This window comes from Strix aluco, chromosome 2 (assembly GCF_031877795.1).
Source record: "Strix aluco isolate bStrAlu1 chromosome 2, bStrAlu1.hap1, whole genome shotgun sequence".
Classification (NCBI taxonomy): Eukaryota; Metazoa; Chordata; class Aves; order Strigiformes; family Strigidae; genus Strix; species Strix aluco.
In genome coordinates, this window is record NC_133932.1 from 118,862,794 (window position 1) to 118,888,583 (window position 25,790).

General features: G+C 39.2%; 2 protein-coding genes across 4 annotated transcripts in view; one reads left to right on the plus strand and one right to left on the minus strand.

Annotated features, from left to right (window-relative positions):
• Positions 1 to 19,485, plus strand: part of CPAP (centrosome assembly and centriole elongation protein) — a 45,148-nt gene extending 25,663 nt beyond the window's left edge. The window contains exons 1-17 of one of the 3 annotated variants that reach the window (XM_074816086.1): positions 1,540 to 1,579; positions 3,076 to 3,581; positions 5,606 to 5,729; positions 6,520 to 6,747; positions 7,952 to 8,096; positions 9,629 to 9,734; positions 10,030 to 11,653; positions 12,920 to 13,052; positions 13,902 to 14,067; positions 15,072 to 15,311; positions 15,913 to 16,012; positions 16,964 to 17,061; positions 17,764 to 17,862; positions 17,974 to 18,114; positions 18,214 to 18,298; positions 18,398 to 18,518; positions 19,148 to 19,485. In XM_074816086.1, the coding sequence (XP_074672187.1) occupies positions 3,159 to 3,581; positions 5,606 to 5,729; positions 6,520 to 6,747; positions 7,952 to 8,096; positions 9,629 to 9,734; positions 10,030 to 11,653; positions 12,920 to 13,052; positions 13,902 to 14,067; positions 15,072 to 15,311; positions 15,913 to 16,012; positions 16,964 to 17,061; positions 17,764 to 17,862; positions 17,974 to 18,114; positions 18,214 to 18,298; positions 18,398 to 18,518; positions 19,148 to 19,340 (4,026 nt within the window). In that variant the 5' untranslated portion in view covers positions 1,540 to 1,579; positions 3,076 to 3,158 and the 3' untranslated portion in view covers positions 19,341 to 19,485. Of the gene's footprint in view, positions 1 to 1,539; positions 1,580 to 3,075; positions 3,582 to 5,605; positions 5,730 to 6,519; positions 6,748 to 7,951; positions 8,097 to 9,628; positions 9,735 to 10,029; positions 11,654 to 12,919; positions 13,053 to 13,901; positions 14,068 to 15,071; positions 15,312 to 15,912; positions 16,013 to 16,963; positions 17,062 to 17,763; positions 17,863 to 17,973; positions 18,115 to 18,213; positions 18,519 to 19,147 lie in introns of those variants that run through there. The other 2 variants (XM_074816084.1, XM_074816085.1) reach the window with 2 other exon arrangements.
• Positions 19,486 to 21,419: 1,934 nt separating this feature from the next.
• The window catches only part of RNF17 (ring finger protein 17), a 51,660-nt gene continuing 47,289 nt past the window's right edge, over positions 21,420 to 25,790 (minus strand). The window contains 5 exon segments of the mRNA XM_074816990.1: positions 21,420 to 21,569; positions 21,879 to 22,010; positions 22,379 to 22,568; positions 23,869 to 24,004; positions 24,987 to 25,143. Of these exon segments, the coding sequence (XP_074673091.1) occupies positions 21,915 to 22,010; positions 22,379 to 22,568; positions 23,869 to 24,004; positions 24,987 to 25,143 (579 nt within the window). The 3' untranslated portion in view covers positions 21,420 to 21,569; positions 21,879 to 21,914.

Here is a 25,790-nt window from a genome sequence, read left to right on the forward strand (position 1 = left end):
ACTTCTATTTCCCTAGAGAACCAAATTTCTCAAGGAATTTTAGCAGTGTTTGGCTTTACTCCTTTTAAATGGCAAAATTTCCAAAATTCAAAATCAGAATAGAAAAACGATTGTATTTAATACGTGTGTTGAGGATTAATTAACTGTTGATAAACACTTTTATAGCTGGAATACTGTGTTGTTGCAGCACCAGATAAGGAAGTTATGCAAAGTGAAACTGCTGTCAATTATCACTGGTTTAATTCTTACAATTTTAATTTATGTTGGTGGAGATCCATAAAGTCCCAACAGCCTCAAAAGGATTTCACACAAATCACAAATGTACTTCGAGATCAAACCACAAATTCAACACCACTGTTAGCAACAGATTATATTTTCAGCACAGACAGGGAGCTAAAAAAATTTATCATCCAACAATAGCCCATGAATAATCTGTAGTCCTGTAAAGCCTTCAGTGTGCAGGTAAACTGAAAAGAAACCTCTGCTGTATTTTCCTATTAAAGATGTCAAAGGGACTAAGTGTGATGCTGTGCTTTAAAAAAGCAAGAGTACAAATTCTTGTATTTTCTTGCACAGTAGGTTATCAGTGTTAATGCAGAATCCAGTCTAAGGATAATCATGTAGACAATATACATGATACCATATACATTATCCTTTGATAATCATGTATACAATAACTGGTAAAACCAAAGTGTAAGAAAGATGACGGAAAGTTTAGCAGAAAGAGCCCTGTGGAACTATAGAAATAACAGCAGAAATGAAAACTAGTAGTAGGCAACTGAAAGGACTGCCCTGGGTTTATACAGCCTAGAGCTCGGGTTCGTACCTGCCCACAACAGCTGCAAAAACAGGTCACAGCCTGCGACGTACCCCAAGTTTTGGAGCGTGATGCTCTGCCACTTACTGGCGTTTAGAGGAAAAAACTAATTTCGCTCAGTAAGACAGAGCACGCCTAAAGCACAAAACGTCCAAAAGCCAAGGGATGCTTTTTGCCCGTTTACCTTTCCGCTTCTGCCTTTCTGCAGCTATTTGAAGATTAAAAGCGCCTAAGTAGCCCCAGTAAAAGCGCCCTCAAAGTGAAACCCCCACCCCTGCAGAAAACGCCCCAGCGCGAAAGGCTTGTGGAGAGCTCCCCGGGCGGGAAACCCCCCCCACACCGCGCCGGGACCGCCGCCCGAGCAGACGGCGCGGAGACGGCCCTTCCGCCTCTTCAGGAACGGCGCTGCCCCAAGAGAAACCCCGTCTCCCCAAGGGCCACCAGCGGAGCCGCCGCCACCCGTGGGCCGTCCTCAGAGGCGAGGGGCGGGCCCGGCTGCCGGGACGGATCCCCGCCGCCCCTTCCCGCCCCTCACTGCCCCGGGCAGGAACGGGGCAGCGGCGACGGCGGGCGCACGGCTTCACTGTTGACGCCCATCAACGGCCCTTCGGCCGCTGAGCCTCTTGGGAGCTGTAGTTCGAGCGCCGGCACGGCCTCGCAGCCGGGCGGGGAAGGCGGCGGCTTGGGACTACAACTCCCAGCATGCTCGGCGCGGGGGCGGTGTCCAGCCCGTGGCGCCGGGCGGCTGTGCGATGGCGGCAGGTTTGTAATGGCAGGAGAGCGCTGGCGGCCGGCGTGGAGTGTTGCTGCAGAGCGGCCTGGGGACCTGCGAGGGGCCGCGGGTCGGAGCTGTCGCGGTGCGGGTGCTTCGGGGCGGCGGGGGCTGGCGCGCGCTCGGGGTGTCCTCCGTGAGGGTCCGGCGGCCGGGGCGGCCTCCGCCTCGGCGGGGGAAGGAAGGCGCCGGGCCCGGCCCCGCGGCGCGGCGGAGGGACGCGGCTGCGCTCGTCTCCCCAGCGGCCACCTTTGGGGGGGGTCCCTTCGTCCCTCTTCGCCTTCCCGGGACGGGTCAGCTTCAGCACTGCCAGCTCTTTCGGTTGGCACGAACGTGCTGCTGCTTGTAAACTTTCGGGGAAGCTTTAAACCGGCAGGCTGCCTCGAAAGGGTCTCCAAAAGGTGACAGGAAAAATAGCGTGGAGCCTACCCTGTACTTGAATTTGCCTGTGCAGGAGCCTGTACCTCGCTGGGAAACTTCCAGCGGTGTTTCAAAACAAGGCAATTGAAAAGCATTTTTCTCAGGCATTTTCACTGTTTCTCTTAGTCACAGTTTTCAAACTTCGGTTGAAAGTATAAGTCTTTTTACAGTGGGAGAATTAAGTGAGAGCTGGCACGAACTGAGCTCTTGGGAACGAGGAAACTTTAAGTTCTGATCAGCAGGACTGTTGAGCCTGGCCTGCTGTGGCTGTCTGTCCTTTGCCCCCTGGCTCCTTCCCTCCCTGTGACACACCATACGCACAGGCAGAGAGTTAACTGCCTGGGACCAGTCTGAGGTAGCAGGACCGAGTGGTCACGGTCTTGCTGTCACATCGACATTGGCAGCAGTTCAGTCTCTTTTTCTTCCTAAGTGAGGAAATCACTTTGGGTCTCCTGCCTGAATTCATTCATGTTTCATAACACTCGTAGGAATTTGGTGATCCCTGAAACTTTTGCAGTCTTCAAACTTTTTTTTTGGATGGATTTAAAAAAAGCAGCTCTTTGGGAGGAAGAAGCTAACAGGCAGCATGGTTGTAGAGTTTCCATGAGAAACTAAGGAAGGTACAAAAATGAAAATTGAAATATGTGTGGTAAAATGTTTGTATTTAGATGGACATATTTGAAACTTTGCATTAATATGAAGGTCCTATGTGGGAAGTCTCTCCTTCAACTCCTCAAATCACCTCTCTTCTTTTGTTGCAGGCACTTCAAAAAAAATTCTGAATGCCTTTCTGTACTACTGGAGAGAATATTATACACAGCTTTATAATATTTGAGATAATATTAACTGCACTCAAATAAATAATAAGATTAAAAGTTGGATTATGTTGATTTCCTGCACAGAAAGTGTTTGTTACTCATTGTTCAAATTGTTTCTATTGCCAAGGGAAAAGTAGATTGTGACTTATTTTAATAAACGTACTAGGTTGGTTATAATAGAGTAACTTTCTTTCACTGGGAATCTGTTATAGTAGATTTCTTATTTTGTTTATCTGCTTAATTTTTAGGTGCCAGAAGTAGCTAACGATCAATACCAAATACCTGGAATTTTGAGTTTTACTGACCTAACGCTACATAATGTAATATTGTTATGTTAATGCTACATCAGCAGATAAATTGGAATACAATTTACAAGATGCCAACTGTTGAAGACCCGAGTAGTGAGCAAAACTTCATTGCACATTGGATGTCCGATAGTTCCCGTGCTGGAGTCTTACTAGATCCTAGTTGTACTGGTTTGAAAATCAACAAAGAAAATTTGTTATCTGGACCTGAAAACATCACAGCTTTCCCTGCCGAAGTGTTGAATCTTTCAGACAGCTGTTCTGTAAGTGATGACTCCTTGTGTGAAGAGTCTGGCAGCTCTTGTACACTTCAGCTATGTACCACTGGAACGTCTTTTCCAGCAGCAGCATGTAACGTAGAAACCTCTAAACCAGACTTTGTCTATAGTGAAGAGGATGGCCAGAATAAATCTGATCACAGTGATCCACTCTTAAAAAAGCTTGAACAGGTAAAAGTCCTAGAATCCCTTGATGTACCCGTTAAGGTTTGTTTTGTTCCTGCATATGATTTGTCTTACCTAGAAGTAAGCAAACTCTTTGCAACCTATAGAACACAGCAGGCTTAAAGATCAAGTCCTAAGTCACAGTTATGTGTGCATAAAAGTTGGTGTCCTCCTCATGATGTGCAGCTATTGAGAGTCCAACTTCCATTGTTTCCAGCTGGCACAGGTTCCAGTTTAAAATTAAATTGGGCTCTGTGGCAGTGTACTTGTTCTCAGAATCCTTTTACCTGGAGAGGTGCACACAGTTTTACAATATTCCATTGTTTCTTCACTTGAAGCTGTGTCATTACAGTGGTAGTACTTCACCACAGATATTCACAACATGGTGAAGTTGTATGTTCTTGTATCTATAGCAACACCTTCTGTTAGTTCTCAAAGTAGGCATGTACACCCATATACCTGCTTCTGTTTAGAAGAGAGATGTTGAATGTGTTGGAGTATCTAAGACATTGGGACAAAAAGATGTGCAATTACAATGCTCTGATGTTTCTAATTCTTTTTTTCCAACACAAGCATGTCAGTTAATCCACTGTACCTGGCTATACTTCCGCTTGTAGCTCTTCCCAGTTACTAGATATAAATTGTGTTAGCTGAAAGTGTTCAGCAACACTTTCATAGATGTTGCTGTTAAGGATTAAGAACTTACTTCCTTGTCCACTCTCAGCACAAATCCCTATGTCTGTTCACTCAAGTGGAGAAAGGAAGGGGGGAGGCGGAGAGAGAGAGAGTCTGTGTCTGTCTCTAGAGTAGAATTCCCCAACTTACCTGGTGCTATAAAAGTTTTCTGTATTTTATGTGATAGGAAAATATTTATTCACTTTTTCAGTATTGCCAGCAGTATCAAACAGTGGCTAAATGACAGATACTAGCCGGTTTAACAGTACCTTGAGAGGAATTAAGTCTCATGTCTTAGAAAGTTATTGACAATCTAATATATTATAAAAAAAAATAATCTGATGCTTGTAGTGGCAAATGTAGTTTTGGATGTATGAGATTTTTTCAGTTTGGTTTTCTGAACAGGTATTATCAGAACAGGTAGAAGTATGATTTCTTTAATAAATTAAGTGAAGGGGTTGGGGATGAGACTTAGGTGACCTTTGGATCTCGATCATTAGCTCACAGTTTCTACTTGCATAGCGCCTTACTTCTGTTTTCACTGGAATTTTAAGGGACTGTAAGGGAAATTCAAGGGACTTTTTTCTTAGCTGTTGGGTGACAGGTGTGGTCCAATTGTTGGTCTGTGGAAGGATTTCATCAGGTCTCCTGTCCTCCCTTTGGAGGAGCTGGAATGAGCACATATGCACGTGTTGGAGATACAGAGAAGGACCTGGATGCCCACACCCATTGCTGTGGTTTGGTAGGGTGCGGAATGACCTGCCTTCGTATGGCCCTTGAGGCTGGTCTTCAGGCAGGGCTGGGGACTCCTGCTACACAAGAAAATGAAGTCTGGATCACTGAATTTAATCAGTATTTTAATTCTTTTTTTCAGGTAGCTTCATGAGTCTTAATATTCTCTGTTGCGCTTTTTCCCTTCCCTTGGTCCTTTGTATCAGTACTGTTCAGTGTAACTGAGATCTTGGAGAGAAAAAAAAAACCAAACCACCCCACACTTCTTCTAATGCTTTAATTATTATGAAGTATTTCACATTTTAATAAAAACAAAGCATAGTAGAAGTTAACATTAAAAGAGCAGAATTTGAATGTTTTTCCCATGCAGTAGAAATGAGTGTTCTGATTCCTATTGTTTACAGATTGGTCAGTTAAAGACTAGTGGAACTCTTAATTGGGTGAACTGGAAGTAGCATGTGTATTCATAGATAGAAAAATTCTTTATTTTCTTCATGCTACGCTTACCCAATGGAACATCTTCAAAACAAGAAATACCTGTTCCCTTGATGACACAAATCCTGTGGTACATTCTAAGTAAACCTAGCCTCTAATGCTTTTGTTGTGTTTTTTTGTTTGAAAAGCTGAAGGAATTGCAACAACAGAAACAGGAACAGCTAAAGAAACAACAGATGGAGCAACTGCAAAGGCTAATGGAAGAGCAGCAGAAGCTGCTTAGCATGGTATCTGGCCAGACAGCAGTTCTTGGTAAGTTGAGAAAGCAAGTGTATGACGTACTTTGAGTAAACTGAAGAATTTAATCTCATTTTCCAGTTAAAATCTGAAAGTGTGTTCAGTGTTTTTCATCATAAGACTACTTGATTGGTCAAAGATAAATGCTGCATCGCTTCAGTGCCTGGAAGTTGAGTGCTACTGTAAATGGAATAATATCCTGTTTTTATAAAATACCAACTGTAACTTGATCAATATGAGCTATGATGGGAGCCCTTGTTTCGAAGAACGTATTTTAAATATAAAAGACAGTGTAAAACAGTAGCTTTCCTTTCTGATTAGCTGTTTCTTGCAATACTGTCAGTGTATCCAGATGAAGTGGTCACTCCTTGTTTGTGCTCACACAGCACAAACTTCTTCAGGTGATGAACTGAACTAGACTAGGCAGTTGATCTGTATTTAAAAACAAATACTTGTAACCTGTATCAGTTTTCCACTCTTGTTTGTTGTGTGCAAAGGGAGGGGACAGTGCTGGTCTGGAAAAAGCTTTTAAGAGTTGAGCAGGGGTATTTTCTCCTGTTGGCAGTATCCTCCAATGTGACTTAAATGATTATCTTTCTTTGGCTCTGCCTACCTGAGAAAATGAATTTAGGGTTTAGCCTTAGGTGAACAAAATCCAGATTGCCTAATCATTTATTCTCAATCAGTAAGGATGGAGGCTAGATGATCAATCTTGCCCTTCAGTAGCATTTCTTTTCTCCTGTGGAACAGTGGTGTTGTAATACGAATACAGTAATACAGCCATTTTTTTTCTCTTAATTTCAAGGCTATACTCTAATGGCTGAAAGTCAAAAGCTAAGACCTGGGCATTCAGTGGGCTTAACAACTTTACACCAACTGCCATCATCTGGGTATCAGAATATCTTTGAAGACAGAGCTTATGGTCCGATTGTTTCTCCACATACACAAGACAGTGAATTTTTACAAAACAACAAAGAATGTGCCTCATCTTTGAAGAACAGTCTTTCAGGAGTGTCTGCCTGTGAAAAACAAGGTCTGGGCATGCCTCTGAAAATGCAGAATTGTTTGAAAAATGAGGAAGACAAATACATTACTAGTTAGTCATTTGTAGAAAGATAACTTGGTGTGTGGTGGGTTTTTTCCCCTTGTAGTTACTGGGTGTAATTTTCTACTGCTTATTGTGAAAATTTTATACAATTGTTGGTTTACTTGATTTGTTGTTTAGTTTACTGACAGCTTACAGACCTCAGAGTGTTCCTGTTGATGTTCATGCATGTGAATTTTGTTAAAAGCAGCATGAGACAAAAAAATCAAGTTCTGTCTGCGTGAAATGCTTGTTTGTTTTAGGGGAAAAAGTCTAATCATTACTGCTAAAGCTTATTTATGATAAAGACTGGGAAAATAGCAAATAATGACAGATACTGGATAGCTGAATTGTTTGGGTTGAACTGTACCCACATTTTCACATGGCAAATGGAAAATAAAAATCTATACAGGGATACAGAATGTCTTCAGACCAGCTCTATTGTGAGAATTAGATCTGAACTAGAATTAGGAATCAAGATGGGTTGACAAAGTCCCACTATATGACTAAAAATTATTTGTACATCAGAAGCAATGCACTAGAGTTCTTTATCTTTCTTCCTCATCTTGGTTGTACCGTTGGCACCAGCATAACTACTCTGCTGTTATGACTGGAATAGAGGTTTTGGTTTGAATCTAGCAATTTAATAAAGTTAAACCTTATTAACCTGTAGAGGTTTCGGGGAAAAGGTATGAGATTGCATTTTATCATACCTCATACCAGCTTTAAAGCTTTTAATCAGAGGGCTTGATTTAAGGGGATGTGAAAGGATAAATTGATCTTAATTTATACATATATGCATGGGAAACAGAAGCTTGATAAGAGAGCTCTTCAGTACAGCAGACATCCAAATTTGTTCAGTTATTTTATCTTTAAGCCATAAATTAACAATAGCAAAGAAGATGAACAATCAGAATGGGTTATTTAAGGTCGGTGTAAAATTTTAATGCCTAATTGTGTGTTCCTTTAAAAAGAAAGCTCAAATTCAACTAAATTAATTTGGGGAAACCTTAGGACTACTTTATGTAGGAATTCAGACTACATTACCTTGAAACTCCCCTCTGGTTTTAATCTGATCTGAATGCTGCTTAAAGTATGAGCTGAAAACTGATTTGTTATTGGGGAGGAAAAAAAAATTCTATTAATTTCATAGGAAAAAACATGTGGTGTCCAGAACAAAAGATGGAAATATTAATGGAGAGTGAAGATCATCACATTGATCCTTTACGTGTGGAAAGTGCAGATCTCTCTGAAAATTCCAGTGGAGGAAAACATTTGTGGAATAATACAGAGGAAAGGTAATTCAGACCATTATTGTGCAGTTTTTATCAAATAACACGAGTTTGGTTGAATTCTGAGTCCCGATTGAAACAGTCTGATATTCTCAATTTGTGTAGCTTTCTCAACCAAGGATTCCATTTTACTAGGTACTGCGGAGACCTAGTAAGAGAGGCTCTGGCCTGAAATTGCTTATGCTGTGAAAGAGATGATGTTGTGTACCGGCTGAAGAGGTGTGTGCAGCCTGGGGTAATGATAGTTTAGAAGCACGTTTTAGTATAGTGTGGTATATAAGCAGTTATAATTACTGTTCCCAATTTGATTTATTACAACCTCCTATCCACTGCTAGGTGGTGAAAGTAGCAACGTGAAGGAGGAGTATAAGGCTGTGACTTTTTAGTTTATTACCAGGAGTTACGTTTGTTTAAATGTCTGTATATGGCTAAGAAGTAATAACAGTGCCTGTGGCAGAAGCCTTCTCATGTATGGTAAAAACTTTGTTTATGGAGTTAATAAAAGTAGTGGTTGGCATTGTTTTAAAGCTTGGCCTTGTCGGCCAGGTCATCACAAAGCCAAGAAATACTTGTTCCAGGCTGTGGTGGGTTGAACCCACCCAGCAACTAAGCACCCACTCAGTTGCTTGCTCACTCTGTCCCCCAGAATGGGAGAGGGTATCAGAGGGGCAAACTCAATAAAACTTGTGGATTGAGATAAAAACAGTTTAATAAGTAAAGAGGCGGGGGGGGGGAAACTCCAAGTGATGCAAAGGCACCTTCCACCTCCCACAAGCAGACCACTGCCCACTTGATCTGTGAGCAACAGCTACTTTCGGAAGATAAGCCTCTGGTTTTTACTGCTGAACACAGTTTTGTATGGCATGGAATGTCCCTTTGATCAATTTGGGTCGACTGTTCTGGCTGTGCCCCCACCCCTGGCCTACTAGCTGGGGGCAGGGAGCAGCTTGAAAAACCAAAGCAAGCTTTGATGCTGTACAAGCAGTGTTCAGTAACAGCTAAAACACTGGTGTGTTACCAACACTGTTGTGGTCACAAATCCAAAACAGCACCATATGGACTGCTGTGAAGAAAGCTCAGTCCATCCCAGCCAGACCCAGTACTCCTGCGAAGGAGGAGGAGTATCAAAGGGGTAGATGAGGAACATGATCTCAGTAGCATTACTGGATGGGAAGGTGACACTGTAGAAATTGGCAGCATGACTAAAATACGAGTGAAAGTTTGGTGATCTGGGCAGAAGAAAGGGTCATTGAGAAAACCAAGGAAAGAAGAAACAGCAAAACCTGCATATCGTATCTTTTAGATATGTATATTAACTATGGCAGGGATTTGATAACCATCTCTCAAAAGATAAACAGCTAGTGTTATAATGCATTTCTCAGATTAGCTTTGACACTTAATGACCAAAGCACCTCATAATTTGTCATCTTTTATGTAATTACACCTTAGGTCTTTGAGTAGCTGTGACGTTAAACACATTTTATACAGAAATGTAAGACTTAATTTTTTTTTTTTTTTTTTTTTTTTAATTACACTAGACCTATTAAAGCTGCAATTCAGGAGAAGAAACAGACATTTGAAGAATTTCTGGAAGAACAGATACAACTAGAAGAGCAGCGCCTGGAGCAATACCAGAAGTTACAGGTTAATTATTTATTTTTAAACTTTATTGTTCTTTATATATTGTGCCAAGATGCAATAGGTGCTTTAAAAATGTACAAGGAAGATTCTAGCATCAAAAGCTAACACAATGTAATATTCACATTCTTAAAAATAAAACACTAAGCCCCAAATATTTCACTTAAGATGTCTTTAGAAATCCAGTAGAAAGGTACTGTATAAATTCTGACTCATACGTGGGGTTTATTTGAAGAAATCTTCAAACTGTGTAAGGGGCTTTTTAACATCTTATGTTTTACTTTTCTTTACCCCTTTTCAGGAGACAAATGGATCAGCCATTCAGAAACCAGTTATCAAACGACCCTTCCTGAAAAGAGGAGAAGGCTTAACAAGATTTACTAATGTCAAATCTAAAATTACAAAACTTGGAGAAAACACCCCAAAACTTCAACAAAGGGCTTCAGATGACAGAAATGTTATTAAAGTGGACAGATCACAAATACAGAAGAAAACTATGCCTCCTGGCAAAGAACTGGTTTCTGAGAAGCCTTTTGCACCGTGTAAAAAATATAACCACTCTGATAAAGCAAAACATTGTCCTAGTCAGAAGACCCCAGTACTCAGGAATCACAATGGAAAAAATACCCTGCCAGTAGAAACAAGAATGCAACCAGGAAAAAATCATGATGAACAGATGAGAGATTATTTCCCATCAGAAATTAACACCAAAATAGAAAATAAAGAGAACATAGTAGAATTTGCTAAGTCTAACACTGGCAAAATCAGAAACAAATTACTTGGCCCAGAAAAGCCTCAGCTGTCTCATGAGCTTGCCAGTGCCTTTTCGAATTCTAAATGTCCTGTAGGTCCCCCTGTGAAAGATTCGGAGCTGTCTTTTGAAGTTTCATTTCAGAATAAGCTGGAAAACTGGGAAAAAGAAAAAGAAAAAGAGAATCTAGAATTAGATGAATTTTTGTTTCTAGAACAAGCTGCAGATGAAATATCTTTCTCGAGTAATTCCTCATTTGTGCAAAGGATCTTAGATCAAGATCAACAAACTTTAAAAGGCCGTAGAATGTCTTCTACCCCTATCAAGGCAAAACACCAGCAAGTAAAGGCTCTGGCTGTTGAACTTCCAAATAAGGAAAATAAAAAGGCAGACTGCATGACACGGGAAAATATAAATGACAGAGCAGTTATGCATACAGTCTCAAATTCAGGAACAGCTTTTAGAATGAAGGATCCATTGAATAAAATGGACAGCGTAATATTTTCAGCTTCTTCCATGACAGCATCTCCTGCTTTAAAAAGTAATCAATGGATTATAAATGAAGATAAGGGTGAGGGCAATGGTATTACTAGTACAGATTCTGAGAGTGAATTTGAGACCACATTAAAGCATGAAAAAGGAGATGCTAAGACATCCTTTATGAGCCATAGAGAAAGTGATCCAGAATTTTTTGATGATGGAGGTTCTGTTACAGACATCAACAAAGAAAGGCAAAATGGAGATGCTGACCTCGGCCTGTCAGACAAAGATTGCAGTGCACTGTCAAAGCAAAAGATTAGAAAAACTTCAGACCATCAGAGGAGTGTGTCTTGTAGAAGTAGGAACAAGTTTGAGTTTGATGATGAAAGAACATGGAGTGATCTTGATGAAAATTATGTTAATAGTGATTTACCTGAAAAATATACTAAAACACCTTTACAAATGGACTTTTCCAGTCAGAATGACACAACTATCCCAGATAAAGCAATAAAGAGAAAAGTTGCCTCAAAGAAGGGAGATGAAATGTCCAAAGAGTCTGCAGTGGACAGTGATTCAAATGGACCTCCTGTATCAAACCTGATGATGAAACTCTTTCCCTCACTGAAACCGAAACAGAAGACAGGCTGCCATTTGGAGCGTGTGATCAAATCAAATGTGGAACAGGAGCCAGGAGGTGAGAGAACTGGTAGGAAATGTTGAAGACCACATTAAATTACAAGTCTTTCCTTCAAACACTTAAATTGCAACCTGACAGTACACCAAAGGATGTACATACAGACTTCTGCTGCAGGGAATGGCTGTTTTCTCACCTTTCGTCTCCTCTCCAAGGAAAGTATCAAAGGCATGCTGAAAATGAAGTGGTACCTCCTTTTCCACTGCAGTGTGCATTTACACCACAGTAGGGCAATGCTATGCACTGTTAGGTTAGCTTCTTCCTCTTAGAAAATAGAAGGAGGTGGCAGCCCTGTCCGTATTTTCCTCCAGTAGTAGAGTATCTAGAGAATTCACACAGAATATGGGAAATAGGGATTCATTTTTCTGCTTTACCCAAGTTGATTTTGACCATATGGTTATAGTCTGGGGAAGGACTGCCTCTAAAGGCTCCTGTTGAAGCTGTGGCATTTATGTGAGATCATTAAAAATGCAGTTGTCCAGTGAAAGCATGATGGCATAGCCTGTTCTCTGTAAGGTGGTGAGATCTTGGTTTCAAACTCTGCTCCAATGAACAGTTAGGATAGAATATTGTTTAAGTTTTTATGAGAAGTTCATATGAAAGCTGCTACTTCTGCTTACTGTTTTGTGGAGCATTGATTTTCTTAGGGTTGTCTACAGATGCCTGCTAGATGTTTGCAGGAAGAGGGGTAGGGTTTTTTACTGAATCTCAGAGCATTTAAGGGTGAATCCTACACTGCAACATCAGTATTTAGGCTCTTCTGTCGCATATTTGGAAGCAGACTATTAAAACCCTGGGGGTGTTAAGTAGTGACTGATCAGGAAACTGGGATGGCAAAAAAGCCCACAAATCCTATTATCAGCCTCTGCAGTAGATTTCACATTGGTGATGGGTGTGAGCAGACTTTCTTGTGAATAGAGCTTGGAAAAACTTACAACCAGAAACTTTCCTGTTTGATGCTTGGCCCTTATACCTTCATTTAATTTCTCTATCTTGATGTGAAGCCCTTCACATTCCAATTCCTAATACATGTTTAGTTCTACAAAAATGATAGATATACTCAGTATTTGAGGTACTTGAGTAAATAGTGCAGAGTGCTTTAAAACGTCACTTCAGTGTTATTTCAATAGTAGAATTTTTTTGCAATACTACTACTATCTCCAAATAGTATCACTTGATTTTTAAAAATTTTTAACTGGTGTGTGATAATTGTTTACTTCAGTCTTATGGATGCCAGATAACTTTCATCTGGCTATTCTTTGGCAGGAACCACTGTTCCATCCCAGGTACTGAGAGAGAGACTCGCAGAATTGGAAACTGAAATAGAGAGATTCAGAGCTGAAAACACAACCCTAACTAAACTCCGTGAAGAAAGAGAGCATGCCTTGGCAAATATCAGGTAATTTTCAATTGAAACGTTTTGGTGCATTCACTTACCTAGGATGTTCTGGACTATATCATAATGTCCAGTTACCAACAGCACAGGTAAAGAATTGGTGTGTTTCAGTTACAGTGGAGATACAGGTCAAGAAACAAATGGGTTGTTGCTCTATGTATATATTAAACTGTAATTATTACTCACACACAAATTATAATATTAAGAACGCCTGCTAGTTTAACATTATATCCTTAAAGGCTGTACTTGGGAGAATTTGTATACTTTTGTTCTGAATGATAACACAGTCCTAAACTGGTCTTGCAAAACTGATCTTCATGCTAACATGACTGATGCTCTTCCTTTGGATTGGATGTTTGTGTGTACAAACTGAGAACATTTTCATTCAAACTGGGGGACTTACAAGTGACACAGAGAGTAGAATAATTATCTCCGGGGACTTAATTGTGGCACACCTATTCCTACCAAAGTCACTTTTGTTTTGTTTGGAAACAGCGTCATGTTGTTGGTTAATGTTTAATTTGTGACCTCCTGCTGTTAGCAGATTCTCTTCCCCAGTACTTTTGGGGTAGTGATGTTCTGCTTGGAAGATTTTAGCCAAAGCTTTGTTAAATTCAGAATCACTTTTAAGACTAGAAGATATAAAAATAGAAATTGTTGGACTTCAGACTAATTTTGTGACAATTCTTACTCCTTAAATAAGTAATACCATTTATAGGTAAGTCTTCCTGGGGTAACAGATGCTGGACTGGAATCAATGACGACAAAATTCAGAGTCTTCATTTTCTTCCTTAAAATCCTAGATTTGAAGTAGTTTTGGGATAAAACAACAACTCTGTTTCATAATTACAGGAAAGAAATTGCAGACTTTCAACAGCAGAAAGCCCAAGAACTGGCTGAAATAGAAGAATATAAAAAAAAGGAAATGAAAAAACTGCAAAAGGAGCGTAAAGTTTTTGAAAAATATGCCACAGAAGCTAGAGCAATTCCAGATAAAAAAGAACGTGATGAAATTCAGGTATAAAAATATATTATTTTTCTAGTCCACATAGGAACATGTACATTCATTTAAAGGCAGCTGAGAAGTAATTCTAACTTAATTGAAAGGTTGCACGTGATATCAGGATGGGAAGTGTTAGTAGACATGGCCTAACTGAGGAAGGAACTACAGTCTTCACAATGTTGTTTGATGGTTTTAAGGCAAAAACCCCTGATGAGCAAATCTTTTTGTTTCCATACTAAAAACTGCTCATGGCTATGGTATGATGATCTTCAACTTTGATACAGAATTACTGTAGTTAAGTTGTAAGTTTTTGTTCATGGTAGTGGATCAAAATGCACACTAGAACTCTACTTGAGTTTATCCAGTCTATGTAACTGTTGTACAGTAAATGTAGTAATCTTCTACAATTTTCAAAGTTACATTTTGTTATTACTTGTAGGTCTTTAGGTATCAGAGATGTAAGAAACAAGACCTGTTTGTTCTTTCATTGTCAGGATGCATGGTATATGTGATGTTTAATATGACTTATCTGTACATCACACATGGATTTCCCTCCTCCTTCTCTACAAATTTTCCTTACTTCAACAGATCGAAGTAACTTTTGCTAAACTGGCTAGGCAGATTCACATGTGGTTTATGTGATTGCGTCCTCCCTGTTTTCCTGTGCCAAGATTTTTTGAAGGGTCCTCTCAAGGGTAGCCTTAAAGATTTTGTTTCTTTCTGAAGTGTATTTGTACTGGCCAATCTATGAAGGGTAAAGGATGCCAAAAGGGCAATCAAGACACTTCCTGTGATTGAAGTGGAGCTTATAAAGTTGGTAGTCTAAAGTAAATAATATCTCTTTCAGGGAAGAAAACTTCTCCTACCTTTTCACCCTCTGCCCCATTAGGCTGATCTTATTTTTATTGCCACTTGTGTGGTTTTTTTGTGTGCTTTTATTTCTGTTAGAACATTATCTAAAATAATATTTCATTAAAAAAATGAAAGCTCTTCAATTCATAAACACACAATCTTCCAAGGCTTTAAAACAGCAGATTGCAGAGTTACAGGAAGATTTAAAACGAAGAGAGGCAAAATGGTCAACTACCCATCGACGCCTGAAAGATCAAATAGAGACTTTAGTAAATGAGAATATGGAGCTAAAGGAGGAAGTCAAAATAATGGAGAGGTTTCGTCTAGAAGCCTGGAAAAAAGTAGAAGCTGCTGGAAGCAAGAGGAGAATAGAAAATTCTGGGATGACTCTAAAAAGAGCAGAATCGGTAAGTTATTAATCTCGGTGTTTTAAGTTCATCTGTGTAAATGGTCTTGAGTTTTGGATCATAAACTTGGAATCCAATAGCTACAACTTAAGATATTTACTTTTAATTTACTAACTTTGGGACTCCGCTAGTGGTGACAGACAAAGGATTTTCTTAATGTCGCCTTCTCTCCGAATGTGAATGTTCACAATGTGCAGCATCCATTCTGTTGAGAACTCATCTTAGGAATTAAAAATGATGCAATTATAAGAGAAAAATCATAGATGGGATCCAACCTGTGAACCTTAAGGATCAGCCAGGCAAACCAGGCAGTTCACCATTGCCTAAAAGCAGTTATAGTTACTTTTGAAGCTGTAACTATTACTCTGGATTGTTTGCACCAAATTAATTCTGCAGTTGTTGGTATTGAGGCAGCAGAGTAAGAGTTCCAAAGCGTAGTTTGGGCTCCATCACACAAGCCCTTCTGCTAAGTCTCTGAAATGTATAGTTTGTGAAGAAAGCTTCCAGTAAATTTCATGTCATATGGTGTATAAATTTTGTTGCTGCTGTATGAACAGTTATGAATAAATGTCACATAGACCACAAATGACTTTTCTTTTAGCGCCTACCAAATAGAGGCCCAAAAAGTCAAACTGCATCTCCGCTTCTTCCAGTACAGAAGTGCAGCAAGATAAATGGCAAAAGTTATTCTCAGGAAAAAGGTATAAATGTTTGTCTAATCAGAGAATTCTGTTAACTCTTTAAAAGAAATTAATGTGGATTTTTGCTTCTATTAAAAAAAATGCACCACCACCTCAAAAGCAGATAGGAATTAGTTGTAATGGACTTGATTGGTGGATGAATACCTTGCAGGGTAAGATTCTGGAGAAAGCTGTGATGAGACCCTTCTCAGAGTGAAAATGCTTCTGGTCATGGGTCTGGAGCATACCAGAAGCTGCATTCTGTAATCCAAAATGGCATTCATCATTGGTGTTCTCCAAGCTGCAGATGTTGACAGCATCAGAACTGCTGTGTCTCTTCAAAACCTTCCATTAGATCTGTAATCTTACAGGCAATGCTGTAGCAGGTGCTCCTTGTTCACAGTTAGAAGCAAATGCTGTTGGCAGCTTATACCCCTTCCTAATGAATAATCACATACAGGAAGTAACTAAGGGTTCTTTTTTGACACCTCTGACAGCTCAGGCAACCATCACCTTATCTGTTAAGGGGAATATGTTCCAGAATTGAAGCCCTTGCTGGTTTTATTTTGGTAATCTTTCTGGTGTGCTAGGAGAGTTATGGGAAAAGTCTGCCAATCAGTTCCTGTTAAAAGGTTGTATTAGTCTTCCTTTATTTGTAATAAGGCCTAACTAATAACGTTGTCTAGGTCCCTGGGGTTGGAAATCCTTTGTAAATCTACAGAGATGAAATAGGAGAAAAAGTGCAAGTATTATGCCTGTTGCAATGATTCTTCAGTTGTAGCTTCTCACTGACACGTAAAGCAATGACGTACCTGAGGGAGCTGGCTTCTGCTGATTCTTTTCATGTACTGCTTTCAGTTTCTACTGCACTTAAGAAATGTAGGTGTCCTGTACAGCTTGACCTCCTATGTAACACTTAAACTGTACTTTAATTTCACCTTCAAATTAACTGTATTACATGTATCTGAGTAGGAAAGCTTTCTAGAACACCTGCATCAGGACCTGCCAGTGACAGAAGCAAGTCTGAAACAATGACAGCACTAGAAGATTCTTCTAGGACTTTTATGGTAGTAAGTCCTGTATATTGATTTGATTTTTAATGGGGAGGAAAAACTCTAAAATAAAACAATAGTTACTTGTACTTAAAGTGACTAGCTGGAGGATGACTGGTGAAGCTGTTGGCTCACCTGCTGATGTTCAACTGCAATTTCATTGTCATACCAGAAAATGGGTATTTAGTAGTCAGTGCAGAGTGTTTTACCTGTGCCTAGTAGTTGCAACATTCTTTGGCTGAGAAAATAAAATAATAATCTCCCACTCCCTTGAATTTTGCAAAATGTTTTACCTTCTGAAAGAGGGGAAAAAGATGGATATTTATATGCTCCATGTAGGGTAACTGCACAGATCTTGTAAATAGTTGAATTAATTCTTATGTTAATTACTGTAGGTAGCATTCAGGCTTTATGAAACTTCATCGTTTCCTACCTTGATATGGATGACTTAAGGCAGTTGAGCACCATGCTACAACACACGAAATTCCACATTAGTCCAGACTACAGCTGACCACAGGCAACCAATTACTGCTGCATCTGTCTGTTTTACCACTTGAATTATCCTAGGAGTTGCATAAAACCCAGATTGTGTTTATGCCTTCCTATACCTGTCTTCCTCCCCTGATGCTCTTTGTTTCCTAAAATACCGTCAGCCTAGGGAAAAAAACACGTATGAAGACAAAGCTTGATCTGAGCTTATGCTTACTGTTGTCATTTCAGGACACATCTCCTACTGAAGCTCATGTGTCACTACTGTCTGGACCTGCATATACAGACAGTGAAGAGATACAGAGAGAAACTGCTTATCCTGATGGAAAGGTAAAATGAGAGCTTAGCACTCTGAAATTCCACAAGACAGCTGTTGTGAAAGAGGGATGAGTATGTGAGTGTGATGGCTCAATACTGACCTCTCTGTAACATATTCATTAGGTTGAAAAAGTTCTGAAAAATGGCTGTCACCTCATATTTTTCCCCAATGGGACATGGAAAAAAGTGGGTTCTGATGGGAAGACTGTAACTATAACCTTCTTCAATGGCGATGTGAAGCAGGTTATGCCTGATCAAACAGTGGTATGTACCCTATATCTTCTGCATTTTTCTATAAATACTTATATGTGCACACAGAAGATTTCTCACTAGTTAATGTTAAATCTGAACTGTTTTCTGCAGATTTATTATTATGCTGATGCTAAGACCACACATACTACATACTCTAATGGCTTAGAGGTCTTGCAGTTTTCAAATGGACAAATAGGTAAAGAAATCATCCTACCCAACCAACCCTCAAAATTGCTGCCCATATATATACACCTCTATTTATGTAATAAGCATATTGTCTCAAAATACATTTCAGAGAAGCATTATCCTGATGGCAAGAAAGAAATTACTTTCCCTGATCAAACTATTAAAAATTTATTTACGGATGGGCAAGAAGAAAGTATATTTCCAGATGGTACTATTGTTCGTATTCAGCGGTAAGCTTTACCTTTTCAGGTACCCTAGCTTGTTGGTGGGAAAGGAGCAGTTAGGGCTCACTGACAGAGACAGTATAGGGTGACAGATCTGTTTCTAGAAGTTTAACAGTACAGTATATTCAAATGTAAACATGTATTCGCTTTTGTAGATTTTTTGGTTTTTTGTAGCTTGGAGGAGAAATAAAGACTGAATGCCTGTGTGTCTCTTCTCATACCCTAACCTGAGATTCTTCTGATTTGTGTGTAATTCTAGAGAACATGTGAGAACCCAGCTGGTGTGGCAAGCAGGTTTGACTGACAGCTGATAACTGAAAGTGCTCAAAACATTAAGTTTTAAACTTCTCTTGGACTGTTGCAGCAATAGATTTAATGCAGCAAAAGTGCAGTAGAGACTCTCAAGTATAAAGAAGTCATGTCAGTTTTGCAGAAAGAGGTTTTTGAGCATCAACCAGCTGAGATAATATTTAAAAACCCCAGGCTTTTCACAAATACTGTATTTTTGAAGTTCCTTCATTTAGGCTTGCATATTTAATGTTTTTTTCTGAGATTAGGCTTAAGCCTATGTATAGTACTTTATGTAAGTGTTTTTTTTGAAAAAAACCCCACTTATATACATTTATTTAATGCAGAGATGGAAGCAAAACTATAGAGTTCAATAATGGCCAGAGAGAACTACACACATCACAGTTCAAGAGACGGGAGTATCCAGATGGTACTGTCAAGACTGTGTACATGAATGGACAGCAGGAAACAAAGTATGTCTCTGGGAGAGTAAGAGTGAAAGACAAGGATGGTAACATTATCATGGACACGAAGTTGTAGATAATGTCAAAACTGTTGGAAGTGACAGTACATCAGCAAAAATAATGTATATTCCTGTAAACAAGAAGAGAAACCCCTTTAAGCTTGTTGTGTATATACTGTTTATAGTTTTCCTGAAATAAATTTATTTTTCAGTGGGTGTTAATACATCAGATCTTTTTCTATTTTTTTCCTATTTCTAATTTTAAGCAGCAGTTTGATTGTCACGTGTAGTTTAAAGGGTGGGGTTTTTTTTAAATGCTCAGCTGTCAGTGGAAATTCATCAAACAGCTGTAGATTACCTTAGTTTAGACATCTAAGATGAAAGATTCTTAAGTCCACACTAAAAAGTTGTGCTGCTAGAACCCCTGTTGTGGAGAAATACAGCAGAAGGCCAGATTTAAGAGTCTGGGTATTAGTTTACTTATTGCTTAAGAGTAAACAGTATTCCTTTTCATTTAGCCTCAGGCTATTCTTCCCTCATAACCTTATTTTTTCTTCATCTCACAGTTAGGAGGCAACAGCATTAGCAGACCCCAGAGTCTATTCTGTAAACTGCTCTTCCACATTCATAAGGCTAAGACAGGTGAGACTGCAGGACAGGTTAATGCTCCAAGCTACTTAGAAACCTGGGAAAAAACCACGAGAAATCAACAAAGGTCATCTCATCTAATTCTTCCACCTAAAAGACAAGTCAGCTTAAAAATGCCTATTAAGATTCTGCAGTATCTATCTATAAGCACAGTGGTACTGCTAGAGTGTCTGCTCTAACTCCATTGTAGTAGATGCTGAAATATTTTTCTTTCTCTTGCACGGTAGAAGATACTGTCTTCCCCTTGTCCGTCTCTGCCCCCCCTTCTACTCAGTGAAAGCAAGCACTCTAGTTACTGTGCCTGTGCCCTTTTTTACTCAAGGGGTGAACTGACTTGCAGTAGTGGGAACTATGCTCACTTGCAACTAGAAGTTGCTTGGTGGGGTGGATAGGCAGGTCCTGGCAATCTCAAACAACAGCTCTTAATTCAGGGCTAAGTCCCTTTCACGATGATTGATAAGCAAGTTTGTTTGGGGTTTTTTTAAATGAAAATAAGGAAAGAAATGAATTTTGAAGACAGCATGACAGCTCTATAGGGTATTTGCAACAGCATGTAGCATACCAGACTATGTGCTAAAACTGTGAAAGAATCCTTCTACTGCTAGTATAGACTCCACTGCAACACTATACCAAGGGAAGCTTTGTACACTTGCTTTCTGGTGATCTTGAGGGAAGAGATGTAAGGGTTTGTGTGTATGTGCACAAACTGAAACACAGGAGCTTCCCTCTGAACATCAAGAAACGCGTTTTTACTGTGAGGGTGATGGAACACTGGAACTGGTTTCCCAGAGAGGTTGTAGTCTTCATTATGCATGTTTTTTCCTTGATAATCTAGACAAAATTCTTTATGGGGAGACTGAAACAAGCGGTAAATGTAAAGGATATACTATGCTAGTACAACAGAGACATCCAAAGAAACCTTACATACTCTAGTAGTAAAGGAAGAAAAGCTTTCAGATGCATTCTGAGCAAAAACTTGTTTATTCCAACACTTTCAAGTGAACACTGCAGCTCCAGAAGTAGTAAGGAAGTGCAAGGACACCCAAAACACATCCATCTCATCATGACTGAAAACAGAGAACGGAGCAGTAATGCAAACATGTTCCAGAACAAAGATAGTAATGCTCCCCTACCCCCAACTGTTCACTCCCGATTCCAGACTCTAGTACTGGAGAGGTCTGTCACCAAATATGCCTGAAACATCAACAAGAGTTACATCACAATAATAAAACTATTATCTTCCCTCCAAGTCTACTAACAAGATACTAGATCAAGTGTGCCCAACATCTGCGCTTTATCTATTTCTTTAGTATTATATATTCATTCCATCTACTCTTATGAAAGGATATCACAGAACAATACTTAAGGTTCTAAGGTCAAAAGACTGAGATGTGATACAGTTTCACTATTTCAAGATTCAGAAGTGCTGAGAACATTATCTAACATCAATTAGAAGAGTCCTTATTAAATGGGAGAGAAAATACTTAACACAGAACTGGCCAGGAAATTTGAAAATCCAAGTCTCCAGTATTCTCCAGACAACACACACTGTAATGCTTTTCATTTAAAATATTCCATGTTTGACTAGACGTATGGACATCCATATGTTATCACGAATCTGTCTGAGAACAACTGGCATAGGACATTGAGATCAAATGCTGAAAATGAAGAAAACAATTATTTTTGATTGTTTGGGCAGGGCACACCACCACACATCAGGTTACCCTCTTCAGTTACTAGCAGCAAAAGCTGTTTCTGTTATATTGCCTTAGGGCTCTTTGTTTCAGTACCTCTTAGTTCTTAAAGCTATACTGTGGGCTTCAGTAATGTGTATATAAAGAGTTTTTTTTAACAGCATTTTATTTTATTAAAAGAGTGGAAGTGTGGGCAGAAGGGATTTAGAAAAAAATTCTAGTTGTCAGCATTACTAACAGTTCAGACTTTGCTTAAGACTCCTGAAATCATACCTTTGCAATGGTATGAATTTGCAGTTCATATTCACGTCATTCATCCAAATCAGCAAGTCCCATTTCTATCAGTTTCATATGAACTAGATTTTCATCATCATACAAAGAAATGGTGACCTCTGGCGAAACAGCCTGAAAATCAGAAGTTTGGACAGAGTTTTGACAGTAACAGATTGAAATCCCAAGCTAACCAACAGTAAAAGTTACTTTACTGGCTATACTCACTGCCTAAATGGAACTGTGAATATACAAAGAATATTTCTGGTTTCAAGTAAAGGGAACTGGTTTTAAAATAACAGGAATGCTCAGAAACTTCTCTGCAGAATTAAGAAGAGCACTGCATGAATTTCACTCTTCATCTGCATTTTTTCATGGTAAATGGTTCACAATTTTAAATGATGAGGGTTCACAATAATACAAATACTCAGAAATTATACTCAGTGCTAGTAAAAATTCTAGGCTGAGCAAGAACTAGGAGGAAAAAAGAAAGTGTTTCTCACAATTATGTAGGCAGAGAGCCGTTTTCCTTCAACGTGCTCCATCATAGCCCACAATGCTTCCATACTCCATTCTGGAGAATAAGGAATTCTTTCCACGTTTTTGTCATATAAAGCAGGTTTAAATCCAGCCAACAGAACTTGTACTGCCTGAACAGGATACTTCAGCAGGTAAGTTGGTATGTGACGCAATCTAAAACAAAAACAAAAAATGTTTGCCTGCAACAATCCACCTGTCAAGCTGAACTGTCAATATGAACATAAAGATAGCCTAATGGTTCATGCAGTAGATTTATGGTGCGGGAACTGGGGTCAGAGTCCCTGCTCTACAGTAACATGCTGCTGTCAGACCAAACGATCCATCGGGTGGGGCTAGGCCCTCTGAAGGACCTCAGCACAGTAACCATCAAGAAGCAGGCCAGTATCACACAGACCCCTCAGCCCACCAGGCACACTGGCTCCCCATTACAATGCCTGGGGAGGAATCTCAAGGGCCTAATACAGATTTGAGCGCAGGAATCACAATGCCGCTCCAAATCTGGTGCGTCTGGACAATGACATAGACCTTTATGGCCCAAAGTGATTCACACCTGGATGTACTCTACACATGCTACTGGAAATGGGTACTTTAGTTTTATATTATCATGTCTCCATTCTTCTGAAGCATGGGAATGGGGAAGCAGAGCAGGAAGTGCAACCCTGAAGTAAAACACACACACTCTCTCTCATGACCCTAGTAGTCTGTGAAGCAGGAAATCTGTTCAAATTCCCATTTTGCCTCATCTTCAGCAAGGACCTGCAGATTCCCCAACGAGCTCAAGAGCAAGTCAATGTGATTAAGCAATATATACATAAAGTGAAAGTGCTCCAAGAGAGAAAATTCAGACAAGCTTAGGGGACCCTAAAAGCCTGGGGTGTTTTGAGACACTTAGCTGACATCTGTGTGTCAGCACAGGAGCAGTTCCTAGAGAGGCTTAGCACCACGCAAAACAGGGATTTGAACTTCCATTTTCCACACAAGCAAAGGGGGGTGCGTCCCACTCAGATACTCCCTTATCTTATTCCCCAGCTGTCCTATGTGCAGATTGCAGTTGCACAGGATCAGAGGATTTGCTTGTGCATTTGGAGGGCTCAGTCCCTATTTTGTGTAAGCTTCTTGGGTGCAAAAGCAGATTATAAACCTGAGCCTCCTTCACAGGTTAAGTAACCTGCAGATGATGGAGAAATCTGGTATTATAATAATGGGCTTCTCAGAACAACCTAAGAAAGAGAAGCAGGTGCACAACCCCGTACCCTGCAGACAGAAATTACTTAACCAGCCAATCAACCTTCTCTCCAACTAAAATCTAATCCTAAATTATTATTATATAGTTATATAAAAATAAATAATAAATGTTAAAATACACATATTTAAAGTATGTATTTTATAATCTAAGTATATACATAAATACACACATATACATTATACATGCGTTTTTTTCTTATGTATTTACCTGCTTCGTGGGACAACTAAGAAACTACCATAGTCAACAAACTGAACCAGGATATTAACAGGGTCAGATTCTTCAACGGAGAGGAGCTTTGCTCTATACCATAAACCATCCTGGTATTCTACAAGGCAAGGCATTCCTGTAGAAATAAAAAACCCAACATAAACCACCCCAAGATATACTCACAGTGCAGTACAAACTAACTGAATTTGAAAATACATCTTACTTCATGACCGAGATTTTTTTCTTCCTTCTCTAATTCATGCTATTATTTTGCTCTATGCATTCTCCAATTCTCTCTGAACTCCAATTCACAATCATTAGTATGCAATTTAAGTCAAGTTTCTCTACCTCACATGGCAATGATAAGAACTAACAGAAAATTGCTTGGTAAAGACAGAGATCCAAACTGTTTAACATTTAAACTTTTCAACTTTGACTCATTTGCACATTTCAGTTAGTAAACAGATTGATCTGTGAGAGAATAGACAATAGTCTGGAGGACACAAGGCAGATGCTGCCTAAAACCTCAACCAGAATTTTACTAGTTGGTAGAACCAAATACTAGCAATAACTGGTTTCTTCACAAAGTTTTAGACCCACATACTTTACATTATTTTAGGCCCAACAGCTGTGGGCAAAAGAATTTAAGCCCATCTTTTTGCCTAAATGGAGAAATCCACAATTAAAGTGAAGTGATGCTCTTCAGCATTCACATAATTTCTAATTCTTGGTAACATGATTTTCTGTACATAATTTATATCTTTTGAATATTTACTAGCAAGATTTTCACAGTTACAGCTTCAGTGACAGTCACCTTAAAGGAAGTTTTATTACTGCCATATGCAGTCTAAACTCAGTTCATCAGATTTAACAGGCATCAGAAGTCTGAGTTCTTTCCATCATTTTCCAGTGGAACAGAATGACACAGAAGTCTCAGTTTCATGAAAAGTAAAACCATATGATTATATTATATGATTATACTGTAGTGTTACTCCTTACCCTCCAAAAGTTTTATTTAAAGATACACGGAAATATCATTATTCCTATTCTTCAGGAAGAATTTCAGGCTTTTTGTACATCCACATGAAACAACAGGGAAAATAAACACACTAATATACCTCTTTGGAAGTAAGTTAGAAGAGGAAGAGACTCCACACTTTTATTGCACCACTTCAGGGCTTTATCAAGACTCTCCAACTTTGAGTCACAGCTGGTATCTCCTTCTGTGGCAGCCTGCTTCATAAGGTTCTTAGAAGGATCAAGGCAAATATATACCTACTCAAAGAAAAGGCTCTCACATTACAATTTTTGCAGATAACTTAGAACCGTCAAATTCCATCAGTGATCAAGGATTATTAGAAGATTACTTGTTCCCATCTTTGAAAGGTTTAGCACATCCTTGCTCCCCTTTCTTCTTTCCTCAATTTATGAATAATTTCCTACTCACACAAAATTTTTTCCAGAAACAGAAGAGAGTCATGATTTATTAACACCACATATCAATGTCAAAAATAAGAATTAAAGGAATGTACATATACTAGAGAATATACCCATATAAGATTTCACAGCTGTGTCTTATTAGGATTCCTCCCTCCTGCTACTTGGTAAATAATCTCACTTCATAATATCAAACCGAAGATTAAAGTTAATGAAAGAAGAACTTTTGAAATGGTGTTTTGTTTGCTATGCAAAGACATTCCATTCACCTAATTTATAACTGGGTCATCAGTATAACGCTGTAGGTCAAGGAAATAAAAGTTTAAACAACATGCATAGGTGAATTAAAATCTATGTAATATATAATAGCTTCCAAATGAAATGTCCTTTTTTTTTTTTCCCCCAAACAGAGCCATTTCAGAACATGACGATATTCTACTAATAGTCCAAATAAATTAATGAGTAGGTTATTTTTTTTTTTAATA